Source organism: Gambusia affinis, linkage group LG06 (assembly GCF_019740435.1).
Source record: "Gambusia affinis linkage group LG06, SWU_Gaff_1.0, whole genome shotgun sequence".
Lineage (NCBI taxonomy): Eukaryota > Metazoa > Chordata > Actinopteri > Cyprinodontiformes > Poeciliidae > Gambusia > Gambusia affinis.
In genome coordinates this window covers 1,663,305-1,684,565 of record NC_057873.1, presented here as the reverse complement: position 1 = coordinate 1,684,565, position 21,261 = coordinate 1,663,305, and the positions used below count along the sequence as shown (strand labels likewise).

General features: G+C 42.2%; 1 protein-coding gene across 2 annotated transcripts; it reads right to left on the bottom strand.

The window, feature by feature from the left end:
• Positions 1 to 631: 631 nt before the first annotated feature.
• On the bottom strand, positions 632 to 21,205 carry arrb1 (arrestin, beta 1). Of its 2 annotated transcripts, XM_044119868.1 has the most exons (18): positions 20,807 to 21,205; positions 20,619 to 20,686; positions 19,410 to 20,489; positions 12,306 to 12,336; positions 10,337 to 10,397; positions 10,211 to 10,255; positions 9,898 to 10,094; positions 9,524 to 9,583; positions 9,382 to 9,449; positions 9,176 to 9,311; positions 7,567 to 7,651; positions 7,414 to 7,486; positions 5,855 to 5,992; positions 5,684 to 5,767; positions 4,769 to 4,792; positions 4,508 to 4,578; positions 3,708 to 3,756; positions 632 to 1,270 (listed from the first exon to the last, which is right to left on the bottom strand). In XM_044119868.1, exons 3-18 carry the CDS (start codon positions 19,427 to 19,429, stop codon positions 1,159 to 1,161), a joined length of 1,254 nt encoding a protein of 417 aa, XP_043975803.1. In that variant the 5' UTR covers positions 19,430 to 20,489; positions 20,619 to 20,686; positions 20,807 to 21,205; the 3' UTR covers positions 632 to 1,158. The 2 variants fall into 2 exon arrangements, with proteins under 2 accessions (XP_043975803.1, XP_043975802.1); XM_044119867.1 differs by lacking the exons at positions 19,410 to 20,489; positions 20,619 to 20,686; positions 20,807 to 21,205 and adding an exon at positions 17,894 to 18,439.
• Positions 21,206 to 21,261: the final 56 nt, after the last annotated feature.

Genomic DNA, 21,261 nt, shown 5'->3' with positions numbered 1-21,261 from the left:
ACAGGAACTGGTCTGAGGGGCTTTGCTGTTTTCCACCACAAAGACACTCAGCTTCTCTATAAGCCATGGTGTCAAGAAGCATTAAGGAAAGAAGACCAATTAAACGCTGATACCAGCTGCTCTGCAGGATGATGCTCCCTGTCACACAAGCCTGAAGACAGAAAACACCAGCTGGACGTCTGAGCAACTCAACAACCAGCCAGAGGAGGATCTGGCCTCTGATTGGCCCAATCACAATCCAGTCTAGAATCTGTAGACAACCTAATGAAGTTAGGGGTCATAATCTTATGGCTGGTTGGTCTGCAGACCAGTTGTTGGGACCATACATAGGAAATGTCATTAATTAAGGCCACTTTTCACTGATCTTGTAGGACTGTCTTCACCTGGAGGTCAGAACCGCGGTTGGGCTTTAAGAACCAGAAAGTAGAACAGAACTCTGTGGAGTTGGACTTTAACGATCTCTGGTGTCGTTTAGGAGCAACATGCATGTTCCAGAGGGTCTCACAGCATTCCTTTAACTATACCACTGCTTTGGTTTTTCTACTACTGGTGACGGTAGGCGCAGCTTTTATGAGCTGGAAGATTATTTTCAACCCCAATGATGATGATTTGGAAAATGACCAACATGTCGGAACAAACCAAGGATAACTTCATTATTCATGACCTCAATAAACAATAAAACACTGATATATTTCATGCACTGGTTCCTTGTTGTCTCGTTGGGTCGGTGCCGCTTCTTCACCTGCAGTAAGCTGAAGTCCCTGATGTTGATCTGGTGGGGAACCGTTGCAAGTCATCCGAATCTGGCAGTGTTTTTGTTTTTAAAGACCCTTCAACATGAAACACTGAAGCTAATCTGAACACAACCAAACTCCTGATCGGTCTCTAATGGAAATACGAAGAACAAAGAGAGGCATGCTTCCAGCGATGGCCGGCTCTGAGTTCCTGCCGAGGCTCGGCCCGGCGACACAAGGCTGCGGTATTCTACACCCTGCGGGACGCAGAGAGAGGACGGACATGAACAAACACACAAACACGCCACCACCGAGTGTTTGGAGGGTGTCCAGACTGCGGCTCGGCCTACAGGTAACCTCTGCCGGCTCCACACTACAAACAGCAGCAACACAACAACAGTGACGGCCGTGACGCCCGTCGCCTCTATCTGTCGTCGGGTTTGGGTGAGTCCAACGGTTCCTCGTCTTCCTCCTTCTCATCTTTAGCGCCAGTGAGCCGCTGGCGGGCGAAGTCCTCGAATATGATGTCATCGTCACTGAGGGACGGAGAAAGTGACTGAGGTCAGTTCAGAGCTTTGGTACATCATCGATCTGCTGCCGACACAAACAGACCGAAATTATTCATACCCCCAGAAAATTTAGATTTAAAGTTGTTGCTTAACTTGAGAAATATTTCCTCTTACTGCAGCAGAAACTATGTGGGTCCAAAGACTAAAAACTTGTTAGTTTCACTTTCATGCAAATTCTCATTTGTACCTGATAAAAGTTTTGTGAGTTTTCTACATTCTCCAATGTTCCAAATAGTCTAAGCAAATAAACCTGGTTCAATGTGTGCAGATGGAAATACAGCAGCTTTCTGCACCTGGTTTGTTTTCAAATCAACAAAAGTGATAAATTAGGACCCGTCACTGTGAATTATGGCTGCATGAGACTCAAGAAACGGCTGCAAAGCATGGGCGTAGGTTTGGGTATGGACAGTCGTGACATGTCGACCGATATTCAAGGGATATAAAATAGTCCCGACCAATTTTTGCCATATTAATAAAAAAACATATGTATTTTTTAACAAAAACAAAATAAATAAACGAAAATCTACATTGATTAGTTTAATATTTCAATATATTACACAGTGGTAGCATTCATTTTAAAATTCATTGTTATGAACTATGACGACCCGCTATTGGCTCAAAGAACGTGGATCTACGTTCTTTGATTGGCTGCAACAGGCGGCGGCCAGCTGGACACACGCGGAACGGAAACTTGGTCCATGGAGCTGAAAGTGAACGCGTCTCCTTCTGAGGTTGACATTTATTATGAGTCTCAGAGACCAAAAGAGAAAAGGACGACAGACATCAGGTTGTAAGGTCCCACCAAAACTTAGACCAAACCTACGCCTTTGCTGCAAGGTAATAATCAGGAGTCTTCAACTCCCAATGGCCACAGCAAAAAACATCCTAAAAATTAATACAAAGAACGTTGCAAAAATGCAAGAAGTGAAGGAGAACTGAAGGAAATATGTATTAAATGATCATATGTGTCCTGAAAGCTGCGGCGCAGCAGCGTCCGAGTCCCGACGGTCCAACAGAGACGCCTGCAGGCAGGAAGACTCTTTTCAAGGTGAGAGTTTAGCTGCTGTGTTACCTGATAAATATTTTTACATTTATTACTGAGAAATGAATTGATGATTTTGGTTTTGCCATTTTTTTGTTCTAATGCTAATAAATATAGATTGTAGATTGTCTTCTTATCGTTTGGGGAATACCTGGGTCATTTCTGATCAAACACAAATGTTTAAACTAAATTAAAATAACTGTAAATCCACTTCCACCTGCAGTCTGAACAGGTCTGGGCATTTTGTAAATCCACTCGGTCAGATTTTCCTCTAGAGACGGTTGAGGTGAAGATCAGCCATGGTGCATGAAGAGTCAAAGTCCTTCTCCGTGTCGATGCTCAGTGTGAACGTTAACACCTCATTGGCTGATTGGCTGATGTGCTCTTTATATTCACATTTTGTTGAACAGGCGTCTCTAAAAATAAACCTTTTCTAAAACTAAAAACCAGATTATTCAGATGAGAAGCACCAACATCACAACCTCCATCTGAAACTGTGGCTCAGAGGAAGGTTGCAGGTTTGATTCCAGATTCCTCCTGTCACATGTTGACCAGACCCAAAGTTGCCTATGAACTGGTGTGAATGGGTGAAAACCAGTTTGAGTATCCATCTACCATTTTAAAACACCTGATAATCTCTGACTTTGTCCAGACAACAATACATGTTTGATGATCTGAGGAGTCGACAGAAAGTGAAGTGGAATCGATCTCTGTAGACCAGATGAGTGTCTAGCCTGATGAGAGGATGAATTTTAACTCATCAGACATGGAGATGCTTCTGCTGACTCCCTGTTAAGTATTATAGACATGGACACACACTCTACATGTTTAAAGTAAAGCCTTTGATTAAACCTGCAGCATGAGATGAGCATGCTGCACACCAAGAGCCTGGATGTATTTGAGAAAATGGAGCCAACAAACCAATCTGGTTGTTTACAACATTTAACGGAGGATAAATTCATGCGCAGGCTTAATGAGACTCATTAGACCGAGACACAGCTTGTTCAATTAAAAAGCTTCCAAAGAAAACATCAGAAAGTGCATTAAAACTGAAAATAAAACCAGTAATGAATCCCTCTGTGGAAAGGCAAACCTCCTAATAGGGTCTTAAAGCATTCTCACTATCATAACAATGATCAGTAAGATCCAGAGTGGCTGCTGACAGCTGGAAGAGTTTCCAGTTTAAAGCCCATTTCCTGCAGCTCTCACAGCAGCACGCATTAGGATGCATTAAGGCTGAGACTCAGGAGATGGTTTAGAGCTGCTAATGTGCTAACGGGCCGAGAGGAAACCCTTTCTGCTGCCAGCACCGTCCAATCAGAGAGCCAGCTGACGAGCAGGAAAGACTGGAGGGCTGCTTACTTTGTGTCAAACTCAATCAGGTTAGTGTCGATCGGAGCTTCGTCTGGAGCTGTGGAGAAGTCAGAAAGAGGCAATCAGAGCTCTGTCATCACATCATAAACTAAGATGATTCACTCTTCTTCTCCATGTAGGGTTTCTTTTGTCTGAGACAAAGTTGGCGTTGTTAGCTGGATTTCTGTCAACAGCACAAACAGAAATGAGACACACTGGGTTCGTTATGGAATCCGATCCGACGGAAAAATGTCTTCACATTTCACATCATGTTGACATCATTATATTGACAGTCTACTAATAGTCTACAGGAGAACATATAACTCACTCTACATGCACATTTCAGTGTAATAACAGCCCATATTACCAATGTTGTTGCTAACATTAGCAGATGATCATACGTCAGAAAACACTGGGATCATTATTCACAGTGATACAGCAGATCACTTCCATGTGGGAGTATAGAAACCCCAAACCATGAATATTAAGTGTGTTAACCAAAGCAACTGTTCATGTATTCATATAAAGGGCATCAACAGCCAAGAAATAAGATATGACAGATGGAAAATAACTTTTGGTTTTCAGCCTTTAAAGTGGACAGATGTAGTTTTTATTGAAGGAATTTCCTCCTGTTTGATTTATTGGGGGCTTGTCCGGGATCATTAGGCTGTTTTCTATCCAACAATGTAATCTAAGCCATGATGGAGAATTTTGGCAAATTTGACAGTTTTAATCCAGAAGATGGGAAGTTTTTTTGTTGAAATAATTCAGTTTTATTATTCAGCCACACAAACATGAACACATCTCACCGTCTCTGTAGATGGACTCCTCCAGTGGCTTTGGGTGCATTAATGTGAAGGGCAGCTCAACAGAGACGTCACTGGAAAACAGATCACTGATCACTGAGGCTCATAAAACATCACTTTTCAACAGCTGATTCATTAAGGGCATTTATTAAAGTGGATGTACTGTATGTCGCCACCAGAAAGGCTGTGTGCAGTAAGATGTTCGGATGACCTTTTGTAAATCTCAGCATGAACGTTTCCATCCGTGACGGAGTGAAAGGTTACCTGGAAGCCAGATCTCCGAGAAGCCTGAAATCAATAAATATTTAACACCATCAGTTTCAGAGCAGCATCATTTCCAGCTGTTTAAACTGAGCCAGTCTCTTCATTTCATGTTACCAACATCACATTAACGCACTTAGTCATTTCTACAAGCTGATTCTTTCACCAAAGAGTGCAGGTTAAATACTGGAGACAGAGAGTTTCTCTTGGTCATCCAGATTAGGAGCTAGGTCCTTTAGACTTAAAGTCACAGAGACACAAACTAACTGTGCCTAATTTTCTGCATGAAAACTACAGGACATTTTTCTTTTTATAACTCTAAAGCCGAATCATTATTAAAATTAATTAAAAGCTCCAGAACCAGTTTCCATTTTCCTTCCAGTCTCTTGTGGTTTTTCTAAGTTTTCCTAATCAATAGTTTCAGAAGAAATATTTTCTTCTGACCTGTTTCTTCACAACATCCTGAGAAGGTTTTCAGGTTAATCTCTCTATTTGATCTTAAATCCTGTTTTCTCTCAAACTGTGTTAAACTGAGTTACTTTCAGTTTTAAGAAAATAACTGGGATCAGATTGCGTCTACATGTCAGGTTGTCTTTAAAGGAAACCGATGAAGTTTCAGGATTTCTCTGGGGAGCGTTCGTCCTTCCTAGACTAATGTGGCGCCGTTGGCAGGATTTCCAGACTTATTCAAGGTTTTATGCTGAAATCACGGAGCCTGCCATAAAACTCAGGTTAAAGAACAGAGATTCATTCTCCTGATGGCGACCCGGATCCAACACGTCCCAATGGTTGGGCCTCAAACCAACGCCTACAGATCAAAACCAGCATTGCAGCTTATTCTGATGCGTTCACAGTACTGTTTATTAACGTGTATTTTCCGGTTGAAATGACTGAAAGTAAAAGTGAGAGGCAACCCACCCGCCTCGTGACACCACCAGCTTCACTTTGACTTTGTAGGACACGATGATGCCGAGGATCTCCCTGTTGGCTCCTTCTCTCAGGCTTCCCAGGAGAGCAAACACGCTGTCAGACATCAGCAGCCACCTCTCCAACTGACAGTGAAGGCACCACGAGTGTGGCGGGACTCACAGAGTGCTGGAGGCCAGGTTGGTGTCTTCGTGCTTCAGCTTTCCGTCCAGGGCGAGGCCGCGCTTTTCCCGGTTGTTGGCCAGGAATGGAGTGAGGGTGAAAACTTTGCAGAACGTTGAGCTGGGAGCCACAACGTCACTGAAGACACAAAGACAGAGTCACTGTCCCAACGTCACGGCCGGACCAAAACCCAACTCAAATCAAACAGATGAAGTCGCCTGATATTTACTGCAGAGCCAAAACTTGACAGGGATTTTTACCACGTGTGCTGGAGCCAAAACAGGAAGGAAACGGGAAACACTTCTGCAAAAAACTCAGAAACTAAATTATGAAAAGAAAATTCATGCCATTTAAAATGAAGAAATTTACAAGTTTTTTGTGGAAACTCTCTGATATTAATCTGAAAAAATGATATATTTTTTTAGTAAATACAAATTAGTCTCAAAGTTTCTGGGTTTTCTGCAGTTGCCCAAAAACGCTGCAGCAGATTTTTCAGGTTTTCTGCTTTAAAAGCAAAAGCATCTAGATTTCAGTTTCTTTTGGACTTGATTGAACAAATTTATTTTCCGTTATAATAAAAGGATCCGGGTCACTTTGTTTCAAGATGTTTGCCGTATTTATCCAAGTTTATTTGAGAATAAAAGCTGATTTGGACCCAGTGAAATCGGTTCTTCAGTAAAAGTCTCTGGATAAACTCAGATAGAAAACATGAACACTTTGACTTATACTTTACATTTTCCCATGTAAGAAAATTAACTATTTTTAATTCTGGATCTGTGGGCGACTCTGCATAATATTTAAATTGCAGTTTTAGGGCCACAAACCGAACCCAAACCCACTGGTTCTGGGTTTCCCACAACGTGGCTGTTAGGTATGAATGTGTTTTAATTTGAAATTTATTGCATATTTTTAAACTGTCACAACAAGTAATTGATCCATTAATAGAATAATAACTGGAATGTGCTCAATAATTTCCATTCTGGTTGATATTTCTACAGGCGTTGTGACATCATCATCAATTTGTTGTAAATAGTTTCAATTCTGTTTTATTTATTGTTTTAGATTTAAAAAAAATAAAATTAAAGTTTAATGGTTTGAAGTGACAAACTTTCATTATTATAATTTTATCAATATATAACATAAAAATGGTCTCAAATGAACAATATTATCATTTATCATTTATTATAAACTAAATGTTTCTTTTTAATAATGTATTTCCACTTATTTTGATTCAGATCCCAGTTTGACCAACTAGTTTCTAAAATAAGTGATTCTGATTGAACTAAAATAACATTAAATGACGCCGTCCTGCTGGTAGGACTTAATATTAATGACAATAAAATATTTCCTTACAGCAAACTGTAGAGAATATAGAAAATGATTTTAAACCGTCTGTCAAAGCATTCCCTGGGATGAAGCATCCTTGGTTAGATTCATCGGCTGCATCTTGTTCTTTGGTTTGTGATCAGAGACTAAATGTTCCTTAAGCTTTGATTTGAGTAATTAGAAAACGTCAGTCAGTCGGAACTGTGTTGGTGTTTCTGCTGAAGGAGACTCACTCCGACTCTTCCACAGCGACGGGACATTTGTACTGCGCCGTGTTGAACAGGCAGATGTCCGCGTACTGCCGCACTGCAGACACACAAACCACAGTTAAACCATCCAACATGGCTGCCGCTGCAGGAGCCACGGGAAACGGCTGCGAGGGGAACCTGAGATCTTCATCTTCTTCACCGTCTTGTTGGTGTTGTTGGTGACGTGAACGTTGACGCTGATGGGCTCGCCGTGGTAATAAATCTGAGACAGAGCAGAAGAACGTCCATCAGGAACCACGTCTGGACAGGAAGCCCACCGTTAGCGCCACCTTCTGGACAGACCCGATATTTAAAGACTCAATGTGTCTCCAACAAATAAAATACGTTTATCTAAAACATCTTGAGGAACAAAATAAAAAGATTCTCCACCGAGTCAGAAAGCAGCTGGTTATATTTACTGTTTATTTGACTCATTTTGTTGGAGAAAATTTAATTTTATTTTAAGTATCTCTACTGTTACTCGAGTAAAACTTCTGGATTTTCTTCCTACTGAATGAAGAGCAAACATGTTTCAACCAGAAACCACCAGATTTTCTTTAACTGCAGTTAAAGTTTCAACAGTTTTTTATAGAAAGAAACGGATTTGGATCGAATGTTTTCTTTACCTGGTTTTGTTCATTTCTGATTATGTTATGTATATTAATTATTTTCATTTTGGTTTGTAAAATACCAAAATTTCCACTTAACTTTATCCTTTGGTTTGTCTGATGATGTCATTTTTAAATATTAAAGACGATCCGTTACTCAGGATTTAAGTACCAAACACTTTGTTGCTTTAATGTGAGTAAAAATATGTTGAAGTTGTGCGACTCTTACTTCAGAAAAACTTTTGGCTAAAGCTAAGCTGAATGAAGCTAGGCTAACAGCTGATACTGATGTATAAACCGATCAGACTGTCCGTCTCTGAATCTCTGAAATCCTTCGATTGGGAGGGTTTTCCTGCAGAGCAGGTTCACCATCAGGGCTCAGCAGGATAAACTGCAGAGTGTGTACCAACTATAAAAAGCCTCACCGCTTGCTCAGCTCGCGCGCTCAATGCTAACCTGTAGAAGCTCAACTTCAGCAGCCTGTTGAGGATCTGAGGCCAAATGTTTCACTGTAAAACATCATGGTGCTGCGCGTTGCTTCAGCAGGTAAACCAGAAGATGAACGCAACATGCAGCAACATCTTAAAGGGGCAGCGCCGGGTTTTACAGCCACAAAGATCCATTTTAAAACCCATTATAACTATTTTAACATCAGTTGTTAGAAAAATACTGCATATTTCAAATATGACTTAAAAGAAATTTGATTTTGTAATTTAACGCCTTGGAATTGGGCCTCTGTCACTTTAAGAAGCTCCCAACATGGCTCCTCTATTAACCCTTTAGCAACGTTTTTACCAGCAGCAGCTCAGTTCCACCAGCTGCTTGCTAATTGCTGCTGGCTAGTCTGAAGGAGCTGGGAGGGGGAGGAGCTTAGCCTCGAAGGCGGGGCTAGGTCCAACCAGTACAGCTGAATGGTTGCCATGGAAATGAAAGGATTTCCCAAACACACTCCAGAGAAAATCATCCTAATATGATGGGAAGATAAAGAAGGTTGATTTCATGACACTGGCCCTTTAAATAGGTCAATATTTTCCCTAGCCTTGGATGACTGCAGCACAAATCAAACAGTGTTTAATTTGCCCAAAGTGGCCCCACTGAAGACGTTTCCCTGCGGCGTCTGGTCGTGTCTCAGGTGTTACCTCCTTGTCCAGCGACGCCTCCAGGTGCAGCGGTTTGTCCGACATCAGGAACTGCCTGGTGGTCTCGGCCGTCGGCTGGGGGCCCGGTTTCTCCGGGGCGTACTGAACCTTCCTGATGACCAGGCGCACCGAGTTCCTGAAACAACCAGAGGCAGAGTCTAATCCCAGCCTTACCAGGGCCCCGACCGCGGCTCAACGACTTTTACCTTTTGTGGATTTTCTCCTCTAGGTTTTCCGCGCAGAAAGCTTTCACCTCAAAGTCGACTCCGCACGCCTGAGGACAGCAACAGGAGGAGACGTCGGTTTGAATCCTCCGTCAGATCAGACGGGACAGAAAAATGATGCTACCTTCCCGGTGTCCTCCGGTCCCGGCTGCAGGGTGACGGAGCACGGCAGGTTCAGAGGGATCTGGGAAAAACCCGTTTAAAAATTAAACCTCACTCAAACATTTACGACTCAGCAGCAGGTAGAACTTTGTCTCCTCTGATTCCAGAGCCAAACGTCCCGAATGAGAGCCGTTATAGAACAGCTAACAGCACCTTTAAGGTGAGTGGGCGGAGCCTATCTGCCATTTAAACCAGCCTGGATAAAACATCTACAGTGGTCAGCGTCATTTATGAAACAGATTGAGGTCAGAGTGCAAATCCAAATCTTTCTTCTCTAAAATCCAACCAGGAAGTGAAACGTTTTGTGCAGAACCAGAGCAGCAGTTTCGCCGGTACCTCGAAGGTGAAGGGGTAGGCGTGCTCCCCCAGCTTTTTAATCAGGCGTTCCTGAAGACGAGTCAGAGTCTTCTTCTCTTCAGGCAGCGGAGGAAACGCCTGGATGTTCGCCACAAACAGGTCCTTCCTGAACGTCAGCCCCAGGACGTCCAGGTCCTCCCGGCCGTACCGAAACGCACAGGTCAGCGTGACGAACACTGGAGAGAGCAGAAAGATCAGCAGCTCCAGGACGCTTCCCAGAGGAACCCCGGCAAATTAAAGAGCGCCGCGATTCCTCATCCAAAGACACTCAACCAACTCTCAGGGGCCTCACCTTTCCTCTCCTTCAGGTATTCTGGGTCGATTAACACAACACCATCTGCAGGAAGACACACAGAGTGAAGAGAGAAGCCGGATGGTGGACAGGTTTCATTTCACAGCCTGAACTAAAACCTCTCACCGACGGGCTCCACCAGGTCCACATGGTCCACAAAGTCTCTCTTCCCCAGGTAGACCGTGAGCTGGAGGAGAAATAAAACCTTCAGCTCAGAAAGGATCCATTTTCTGATATGAAAACATAAAACAGAGCCAACACCTGCAGAGAGGTTTTTACTTTTCTTCTATTTTATGTTGTTTTCATTGTGCAACATTTGGTTTGTAACATCTGTTAATGTGATACACAAATAAAACAGATCATATGATACATCATGTTTTGGGATAAGATATGGTATTTTATGCTATGGTTAGCTGTGCTATGCTATGGTTAGCTGTGCTATGCTATGGTTAGCTGTGCTATGCTATGGTTAGCTGTTCTATGCTATGGTTAGCTGTTCTATGCTATGGTATTTTAAGGTATTCAACCTTTATTTAACCAGGATAAAATCTTCTTGAGATTAAAAATCTTTTTCCAAGTGACCTGGAAAGTAGCAGCAGCATAACTACAGTGTTTAGTTACATGTAGACACTTTCACTCATCAACAACATGCTATGCTACGCTAAGACATGAAATTATACGCTATGTTAAGCTATGCTATGTTAAGCTATGCTAGGCTATGTTAAGCTATGCTATGCTACACTGCATTAAGACAGTCTGTCCGTCCGTATGGGGCCCTCTTCCACATGCTGGCTCCTCTGTCTCGATAGCAACAGAACTTATTTAGCAGGTAGAAGGTTGAGAATTTAAATTCAGTGGATGTGCCTTTAGGCAAGGCATTTTAGTGCAGGTTCCCTGCTAATCTGCTCATCAGTGTGAGTGCAAACGGGGAGACTAAAAAATATTTAATCCCATTTAAGCAGCTGAGTGGAAACGTTTCGGTTTTCAGTCTGTGATGATGAAGTGCTGGTGTGAAATAACAGTGAAAATCTTAAATCTATCTTCTTCAAACACAATAACAAACAGCGTGTTCTTCTGTTTTGAGTTCAGTAAAATCCAGATAAAACTGAATTATAATCTGTAATCTGTTTAAATCTGGTTTGCAGCAGAGAAACTGAGGAAACGGGAACAGTGAGGATGAATTATGGATGAGACTCAACGCAGCAAAAACTCAATAACTTGAAACATTTTCCTGTTTATTTAAACATGAAATGATGTTTTACTGAACATCATTTAATTTTGTTGTTTTAGAAAAAAACTTATTTTATATATAAATATTCAAACTAACTAAGGTATTAGTGAACTAAATCAAATTATTTTATGTTTGAAAAAAGTTTCAGTTTTCAGACAGAAACATTTATAGAAAATGAGAATATTATTGAATCTTATTGATGGTCTCAATGTCGGTCAGGGATGTCCAAACTGTGGTTCAGGGGCCATTTGTGGCCCTTATTTTTTGTTGATTTATCTGCTTGATTTTATTTTTCTTTCTCGGTTCTCTAAACTCTGTGATTTTGGCCCCTGGTGAAGATAAATCTAAATATTTTAAATTCTTTATATTTTAATTTTAAGATTCAAATTGGCTTCTTAACTTTGTACAAGTGCAAACAGTAATCATTCTTTGATGGTTTTGTTACTATAGTTACGATCTGATGATACAAACTTTAACTTATCTTTGTGTTTGACATACTGAGGAACTTTAAATATTTATTTGAACAGATTCCAACAGTTTCTTTGTCGCTCCAAACTCCCTCTGTAGCTCAGTTTGTAAAAATTTCATTTATTCAGATTTCCTGGTCAGAGCGTAGTTAAAGTCACACTTCATACTCCAACTAGAAGAAGCAAATAGATCCTGATCTCTCAGCAGCAAACAGTGCCACCCACATTCTAATGCCACCCTGGGCTTCTGCCCATACATGTTCACTTTATAACTTCAGTTCATTTAGTTCAGTGTAAATAAAGCATAATATTTTTAATACTTTGGTGAATTCAGGACTCCGGGCCTCCAGAGGGCGCTGCCCTGAAATAAAATGGAGGAGGATTTTCTGAGACTCACCTTCCCATTGGGACTGGCCTTCTTAAACACTCTGCAACCAGAGAGAGACAGAAACGGGTCAGCAACAAAATAAACCTGTTCAGTTCAGTTCTGATCTGAACAGTTCAGTTCAGTTCTGATCTGAACAGTTCAGTTCAGTTCTGATCTGAACAGTTCAGTTCAGTTCTGATCTGAACAGTTCAGTTCAGTTCTGATCTGAACAGTTCAGTTCAGTTCTGATCTGAACAGTTCAGTTCAGTTCTGATCTGAACAGTTCAGTTCAGTTCTGATCTGAACAGTTCAGTTCAGTTCTGATCTGAACAGTTCAGTTCAGTTCTGTTCTGAACAGTTCAGTTCAGTTCTGGACAGTTCAGTTCTGATCTGGACAGTTCAGTTCAGTTCTGAACAGTTCAGTTCAGTTCTGTTCTGAACAGTTCAGTTCAGTTCTGAACAGTTCAGTTCAGTTCTGTTCTGAACAGTTCAGTTCAGTTCTGTTCTGAACAGTTCAGTTCAGTTCTGTTCTGAACAGTTCAGTTCTGTTCTGAACAGTTCAGTTCTGTTCTGTTCTGAACAGTTCAGTTCAGTTCTGGACAGGTCAGTTCTGATCTGAACAGTTCAGTTCAGTTCTGAACAGTTCAGTTCAGTTCTGTTCTGAACAGTTCAGTTCAGTTCTGTTCTGAACAGTTCTGTTCAGTTCTGTTCTGAACAGTTCAGTTCAGTTCTGGACAGGTCAGTTCTGTTCTGAACAGTTCAGTTCAGTTCTGGACAGGTCAGTTCTGATCTGAACAGTTCAGTTCAGTTCTGAACAGTTCAGTTCAGTTCAGTTCAGTTCTGAACAGTTCAGTTCAGTTCTGAACAGTTCAGTTCAGTTCTGGACAGGTCAGTTCTGATCTGAACAGTTCAGTTCAGTTCTGAACAGTTCAGTTTTAATCTGAACAGTTCAGTTCTGATCTGAACAGTTCAGTTCAGTTCTGAACAGTTCAGTTCTGATCTTAACAGTTCAGTTCAGATTTTCTATAAATCACATTAAATCATAACGTGATTTACAGTGAAGCTCTGCTGACCTGCAGCTTCCTGAAGCAACATAAACATCTCATTTATTTTTATAAAACGATGTAAGCAGATGGAAAAGATATTAAGCTATGAGCAAATTTGCCAGAATTTTAACATAAATTCAAATGTCTGAATCATTTTTCACAAAATAAAACCAACACTTTTAGTTTCAAATATTTTTGATATTAAATAAATCAGAATATTCATTTCTCAAATTAAAAGTATTTGTGAGAAAGAAAACTTTTTATTAAATCACCATCTTTGTATTAAATGTTTGTAACAATCTGGTCTGGATTTTAATCCTAATTAACAGAAATAAAATTAATATCTATAATGTGTTTTATATTAATTAAAAACTTAAATAAACAAACCATGAAGAGTAGCTAATATTCCTGATAGTTGGAGCCAACAGGGGCCCTAAAAGCTGCTGCTGCGGCCCTGCAGAGTTTAAACCAGGCTGAGCCTCCTGCTGTCCCTCCCGGTCCCCCGTGGGCCCGCGCCGCTGCGCCCCCTCCTCTGAGGTAATGCGGTAATAAATTAGCTCCATTAGCTCCATTAGCTGCAGCAGCATCGGGGCGGCGTGTTACCGGAAACCGGCCGGACTCCTGGGAGCTCAGAGCGCCAACAGCCGCTCACCATAAACTCACTAATTATCGCAATTACACTTTAACTGCTCAGATCCCTCCGCCCCGAGCCGCCGCACCGCCTCAGATCCCTCCGCCCCGAGCCGCTGCTCCGTTTCTCCTGACCGCTGCAGCAAATTCAGCTTCTTGTTGTGGATAAAAAACATTCGGTTTTCCTGCTTCGATGTTTCTGCAAAAATCAAACATGAAGAGATGCAGTGAAACCAGTGAAACCAGTAACTGGAGGTCTATTTGGGTGCAGCATGTGGTTCTGGTTCTGGACAACTTGAAGGCTGAATGGACTGATTGACAGAGACCAAACTAACCGGGTTCAACTGGACTGGGTTTAGTAAAAGTACAACTGGAAAGTTTTTCATTTCAGATAATATTTATGATTTAAAAAAGTAATTGGATCCATTTGGAATCAGTTTGAATTGATGGAATAAATCTAAAACCAGACTGGATGAACTGGTTTGAACTGGACTCTGTAAATTATTCAGAACTGGATGGACTGGCTTTACTGGTCCAGAACTGGAGAAAAACTGGATCCATTTGCAGTGAAATAGGAGGAAACGCCTTTGGGATGTTTATATTTTTACTAAGTGAAGCTTTCCTTCAGATTACAGCTGGATTGAGGGGGATTATCACTGCATTGGTGTGAATTAGAACGTCTCAAACTGGGCTGAATTTATTGGGATGAACTGGAAAAGAATCCAGTTGATTTATTTCTGTTTTCAGATTGAGTAAAAAGAAAGTGAAATGTTGGGATTAGGATTGGTCGGTTTGGAGTCCGAGAGGTTTAAATTTAATAATAAATTGATTACAGCAGATTATGTTGGAATAAACTGGAATGTGATGATTATAATGAATTATTTACTTTAATGTTATCGATATAATTAAGATTTCTCACTCATCAATCCAAATGTTTCTGGGTTTTTTGGCGCAGGACGAATGTGGAGGGGATTATTATTGTATTTTAAATTTTTTCAATGTTGAAGACATTTCTGGACATCAGGTTGTGTCCCAGTTACAACATTTTAAAGACTAAATACAACGTTCAACTTTGACCCCAGCATAATCTCTGATGACAGATTAATATTTTAGTGTCTTTTGGACCAGAGCTGATTGTAATCTGTGGCTCCTGACTCTGGCGTTCCTCAGGGGTGTGTGGTAAGACTCTTATTTTGTGTTTTCTACATATCGACTGTTTGGTTTTCCCATGTTGGAATAATGACCTGATCTGTTAATAAAACCTTTTGGTAAAAATCCCACACCGATGCAGTCGGCGCTGCACACCGTGACGTCTAAGTAGACACTAAATGGTTAAAACGTCAGAGACCAATCAGAGAGCTCCGACCAAACCAGACCGACTGTTTCACCGACTCTCTGTCTCGGTTATTCGGCTTCCTCAGGTTTTAACCTGCAGCTGTTTTCCATCTGCTGTAGTTACATCAGCTCAGCCAGGTGATCAATGGGAGCTTCTGTGTTCAGACTCTATTCATCTGATCGATCAGGACGCCCAACACTGAGGGAACACTAACCGCCGGATCGATGGCTGATGTTTGTGTCAGCCTGAATGGATCCTGAAGGCTCCCTGGACGCTGCAGCGTCGCATCGGCCCGTTTACGCCTGATTAATGAGCGGCGGATTCATTTAGGCCGACCTGCAGCCGAGTCACGCTCTGCAGCTTCAACAGTCTGCAGGAGGTTCTTGAGGTTTGCTGCAAGACTGACTGCTACAGGAGATAAAATTATTTATATTTAATCTGATGATTGTTTCCAGCTGAATTCCAGCATTAGTTTAAATTTTCCTCCATGCAGAAACGTCTCCGTTCCATCAGGTCTCAGCGGATCTATGCAGAAACTCTACGTTCTGTTGATGAGGAGCGTCCATCCAGATGCAGCACCGCTGGCGGCCTGACAAACTGCACTTCAAGATGACTGCAGCACCGACTGCAGCACCGACTGCAGCACCGAGCCGTGAGCCAAAAACAGGAGGAAATAACCCAGATCCTCACAGCCTTCTGATGATCATTTATTAAACACTTTGAAGACAAACTATGATGATGACAATGTGGCCATCAGCTGCAGGTTTCTGCTATATTTACTGGTTTAGAGCTGCAGAGACCAGCAGCAGGCTGGGATCTCACCAGTAACACCAGTTAACCTGATTCTCAGTGGAGGCTCTGCTGAAGTTTGGATTAAAGCAGCTTGTTGTGATGATGGCAGAGCCGCATCACTCTGAGCTGCTCTGTATGTCGGGACCGTCGCTCTGAGCTCATTAAGATTCTCCCGACACGACGGCTCAGATCATCGAGGCCGAGAACACAGAGACACGGAGGGAGTCACGGAAACCCGACAAGGCCTGCAGAGACGCACTGAAATACAGAGACTGAAACCCAGAGAGACCCAACAAAACATCCACAAACCCACTGAGCATCACAGAGACCAACCCATGAGACTCAGACAACCAGATGAGTTCTGGACCAGACTCGGACCCGGCTGGTTGGGTCTGAAACCCAACAAGACCCAGAACATGTCAACATGATGATGTCACACAGCTGCTGCATATCCATGATCCAAATGAGGCCCGGTTGGTACTTATGGGTCCCAGTCAGGCAAGAACCGCACCAGTATCACCATGATACCGGCAGGAGAACCCAGGAAAAGAGGGAACTTGAAGTTTTAACAAACAGGAAGATCCATGAGGAAAATGGATTTCAAAGTAAGAGCTCAGGCTGAACCGGAACCATTTGGTAATTTAAAGGCTGCTCCGTGCTGACGGGTTTCCTCCTCCTTCAGTTAGCAGAACATGCGGCGCTCCGGCGTGAGGATGGAAGCAGAGCATGAATTATTGATCCAGTATCTGACATGATGGGAAACTAGCAGCGTCATGGAGACGGTGGAGGAGCGGTGTGGGTCTGGGTTCTCTTCCGGGTCCTCGGAGCGAATCCCAAACATCTTGACCATGTTCAGTGAAACGGATCAGTTTGTCCAGATCCAGTGGAGCTGAAAGTCTTTAACCCGTAGAACTCCATCCTTCATCGGCTCTTTCTCTCTGGCTGCTTTGATCCCTCGTTCTTCCACTGCGGCCCGGTTCTCCATCCTCCTCTGGCCCAACGCAGCTGGACTTCAGCGTCTCGGTCTTTGGATTCTTCTGGACCGTTCAGCTCCACCGACAGGTTCCTCAGTTCATCTGCTTCTCTCATTGGTTTGAATCTTTCTGATCCAACAGGAAACAGTTTACCTCCACAGGAAACCCTCTCCACGGTCCAGCCCCAATCAATCCAGGAGTCCCTCAAGGCTTTGTCTTCAGACCACAGCTGTTTATCAGTTAAATGATCCAAACAGCTTAAATTATCCAAAATTTCCTTCATATCTTTGTGAAACAACATTTTCCCACCCATCAAGTTCCCAACACACAAACTCTTTACTCAGCTTTCCACTGAGAGTTCAGAAAACTAACGCCCCGCCTACACAAACACCAACAGCACCACATTTATATCAAAAACAAATATTTAGAAAATGTGAGCCCAAACGCCAGGATTCAGCACCACTGAAAACAATGCAGTAGGTCTGCCGGGCCAATGGGTGGCGCTGTGTCAGAACAAAAACAGAGAACAAGATTTGATTATCTGCGTCTTTTTGTAAACGACAGCATTAGAGCTCCATCTCTCTCACTCTAACAAACATGGCGCCGTTCTGTGGTTTTTGCGTTGTTGTGACTGCGTTATAGCGCCACCAGATGGCCTGGAACACCTACTGCTTCGTTTTAATTGGTTCTGAATCCTGCTGTGTTTTTTATTGGTTCAGAAATGGTCATTTCTGGTCTCCACAACGATGCGCAACCTAAATAAACTCTGATACTGAATTCTACGTCTCAAACGATTCCCTTCATGGTTTTACTCCCCAGTTCCTCTCTGATCTCCTTCACCTTTTCATTCCTTCACTGAGCATCTGGACCCGCCTCTGTTCTGACGCCAGACTGGAAAAGATCTGGAACATTCCTACCGAGTCACCAACGGCTCACTGGGTGTAGATCCGTCTGTTTTGATTACTGCTGAGTTTTTATGGGTTTTACTCTTTTGCTCTTTTCTGCCCAAGATGATAATGTCAGTTTTAGTAATTATACATTAGCAGGGATTAAACAACTCTTTCTGTTCGTCTCTTCAAACCTCCAGTCAGCCGCTGGTACTGAGCCCGGTTCTGGTTCTGCCGGAGTTTTCCTCTCCGCTGTTGCCCCCTGTTGGTCAGGAGGAGTTAATACTGCAAATCAACGGCTCTGCTGGATTTCCTTGGATAGAAACTTTTACACTAATTTGAATAATTAACTTAAAGCAATAACTGATGACTAAGATTAATCTGAATATGTCTGACTGAATTAAAGTGACTTTTCTGTAAACTGCCAGCAGAAACGGCGCTACAGAAATAAACTGAATTGAATTAGCATTTTAGCAATAGCATGGAGCTAACATCGATTCTCTGGCAGGACTAGAACATGAATAAAAGAATAAAAGATTCTCATCTGCATAAAAACTGACTTTTAGCTAATTTCATGCAGTTTGTCGTCATGTAGGAGGAAATGACGTCATAAGCAGAGTCATGAGGAGACTGCATGTTTTAAAACTAATCTGGATATTTAACAGCTTAATTCACCGTTTGGTTGAACTGAAGTCACTGTTTTTGTAAGTTGTCTTAAGACGACATGTTCTGTGAAATAAACCGAACCGAACTGTGGTGGGAATCAGCTGGAAGAAAAACCTCCAGAACTCCATCAGAACCGAACATGCATCCTAAAAGCTGGCTCAACATTTTCCCACAGAGAATCAAAGACTGAAGATAAAGAACAGGAAGAACCGAACCGGGTTCGGGCACTGAAGCTATTAAAGGCTTGGGTCGGCACCAGAAACGATCAGGGAATAGTTCTGGAGTTAAATGGACCTACAGAACTCTGGCAGACATTTTGACCGGAAGACCTTTAGCTCACTTTTATTCACCAACCAGATCGGTGGGAAACTTTGGGTTTAGTGCCTGAGAATCAAACCCGCAACCTTCTGATTGCAGCTCTGCCCTCGGATTGGACCGGACCGGAACTTTGGTTTTCTATCCAGTTCTTACTGATTGGACTTGGATCTTAAAGTTTCTGTCGTCAGAACCTCCAGAACCTCTGACTCAGATCCATTCAAAACAAAGCATCGGTTCTGTTCCGGCACCGCGTGCGCTCATGCATTCAGAGTTAAAGGTCCGGCAGTGACACCGCAGCGCGGATTCACCGAACCGAACCGAACCCGTCCTTCAGCTTCCCGTCTCACCGCCTGCCGTCAAAATGAGGAAAATATCACGCAGATGTTACTCTCCTGCAGGTTCCGATCCGTTACGTAACACCACGGCACCGCGCGCCCGAACAGAACCGGAGCAGAACCGACACAGAGAAATGGAACAAATCCCACCTGGTTCCTTTATCTCCCATCCTGACGACACCGACGAGCCGACAGCGAGCGATGGGCGAGGAAGAGGAGCAGCGGGAGGAAGAGGAGGGGGGGCGGATGCCGTCACCGTGGAAACAGAGGGGAGGACGTCTCACAGGAAGCCGCCGTCACGCCGTCAGATGGAGGAAAAAAACCTCCTGACGTCTGAGACGCTGCTGCTCTTCTTCCTCCTCCTCCTCCTCCTCCTCCTCCTCCTCATTAACCAGTTTTAACTCTTTGGTGTTAAAACTGATTTTATTTGTGTCTCCAGCTGAAACCGATTAGGATCAATTAGATCAGGAAGAGAAACCGGAAACCGATCAGGTCAAAGTTCACTGAAAAACGGAATCATTTTATTAATTATTATTTTAAAGGTTTTTATTTGCAGTTAACATCCATCCAATAAACTGAGTTAAGATCTGCATGTGCGTCAGGACCTCACGTTATTACATCATTTCCTGTTTGAAATAAAAAGAAATAAATAAAATAGTTTTTATCAGTTTTTATGCAGATGATGATCTCTTCATTTTGCGAGTTTCTCCTGAGATTCGATGAAAGCTTCAGCTGCTGCAAATATGGAAATTTAATTTAATATTTTAAATGATTCCACTCAGGCAGTTAATAACTTGTAAAGTATATTTTACTCCTGTATGTTTTTATATTTTTAGTTTGAATTGGTTTCCATTTGTTTGACTCTAAATCTATTCTATTATTTTCAGGCTCATTTACATTAAATTCAGAGGATATACTGATTAAAAAAAGAAGAAGAAAGAAATAAACATGCAGATTTCAATTTATCCGTAGTTTATGTGAAAAACAATCGTCGTTTTTAAAATTTGTTGCATTTGGAGGATTTTCACTGTGATGCTGATGGAAACTTCTGAGCAGAACTGAAAACATTTTCACAACTAAACTGGTTTCTAAGAATAAACGGCGACAGATGAAGCTGAGAAACAGTTGGCAGTAAATTAAGGATCGCCTGAAGGTCAAAGGTCGTCGTTTGGAGGCAGCAGCTGGTCCCTCATTAACGATGTCGGCGTGAAGCAGCCTGCAGGGCCGAAGCTTATCATCATCATCATCATCATCATCATCATCATGAGCGAAAGGACGAAGAAGAGAAATAAGTTCAGACTTATTAAAATAATTTTTCATTTTAATTGTGGTTTCTCAATGGTTTCCAGTTTTACTGACATTTCTCCTTCCTAAGAGCAGTGAGGATCAATAACAGAACATTCCCATTCACCGCACTTTACAGAAACCTACAAAAAGGTCACGATAAAATTGATAAAATAATTATTTCTGAAACCAACGTAAGTTTATATATATATTTTACTGCACTGTTTATAATTAAACGAATTAGCATTTTGGAGCAAACTTACCACCAGCTAGCAACACGTTAGCAGCCTTCGTCCCTTCGGTTTCTTTCGTGACCCACATTTCATTTCCATCGGTTCTTGTCCAGTTGTGTTGTCGTTTAACCCGGACTATGACGTCACCAGCTTGAATTTACCAAAACTACTAACTATTATCAAGGCCCTCTCTACTTTTAATTCAATATTATGCGAATAAAAATGGCGAATTTGAACAGCCTCTGTTATCTTCTCTGGCTTCATGGCTTTTCTTCTTTTTATGGCGCTTTTCAAAAAACTGAAAGTGTGCAATACCGCCACCATCTGGTCCGGAATGTGAACTGAAACTAATGCCGTTCAATAATAGATTTTACACCATACATCTTCCTCCCCGCCCCGCTCCTCTTCCTCCCCCACCAACTTGCAACACAAAGTTACTTACGGTGTTTTACACCATAAGAAGACGGATTTACAGATTAAGTCTG

Coding starts and splice junctions, on each gene's coding strand:
- arrb1 (XM_044119867.1), bottom strand. CDS start 17,964: ATGTTCCAGATCTTTTCCAGTCTGGCGTCAGAACAGAGGCGGGTCCAG. Junction 10,398..12,305: donor AGGCCAGTCCCAATGGGAAG/GTGAGTCTCAGA, acceptor TTTCTCCTCCAG/CTCACGGTCTACCTGGGGAA. Junction 4,579..4,768: donor CTCGGAGATCTGGCTTCCAG/GTAACCTTTCAC, acceptor TCTGTTTTCCAG/TGACGTCTCTGTTGAGCTGC.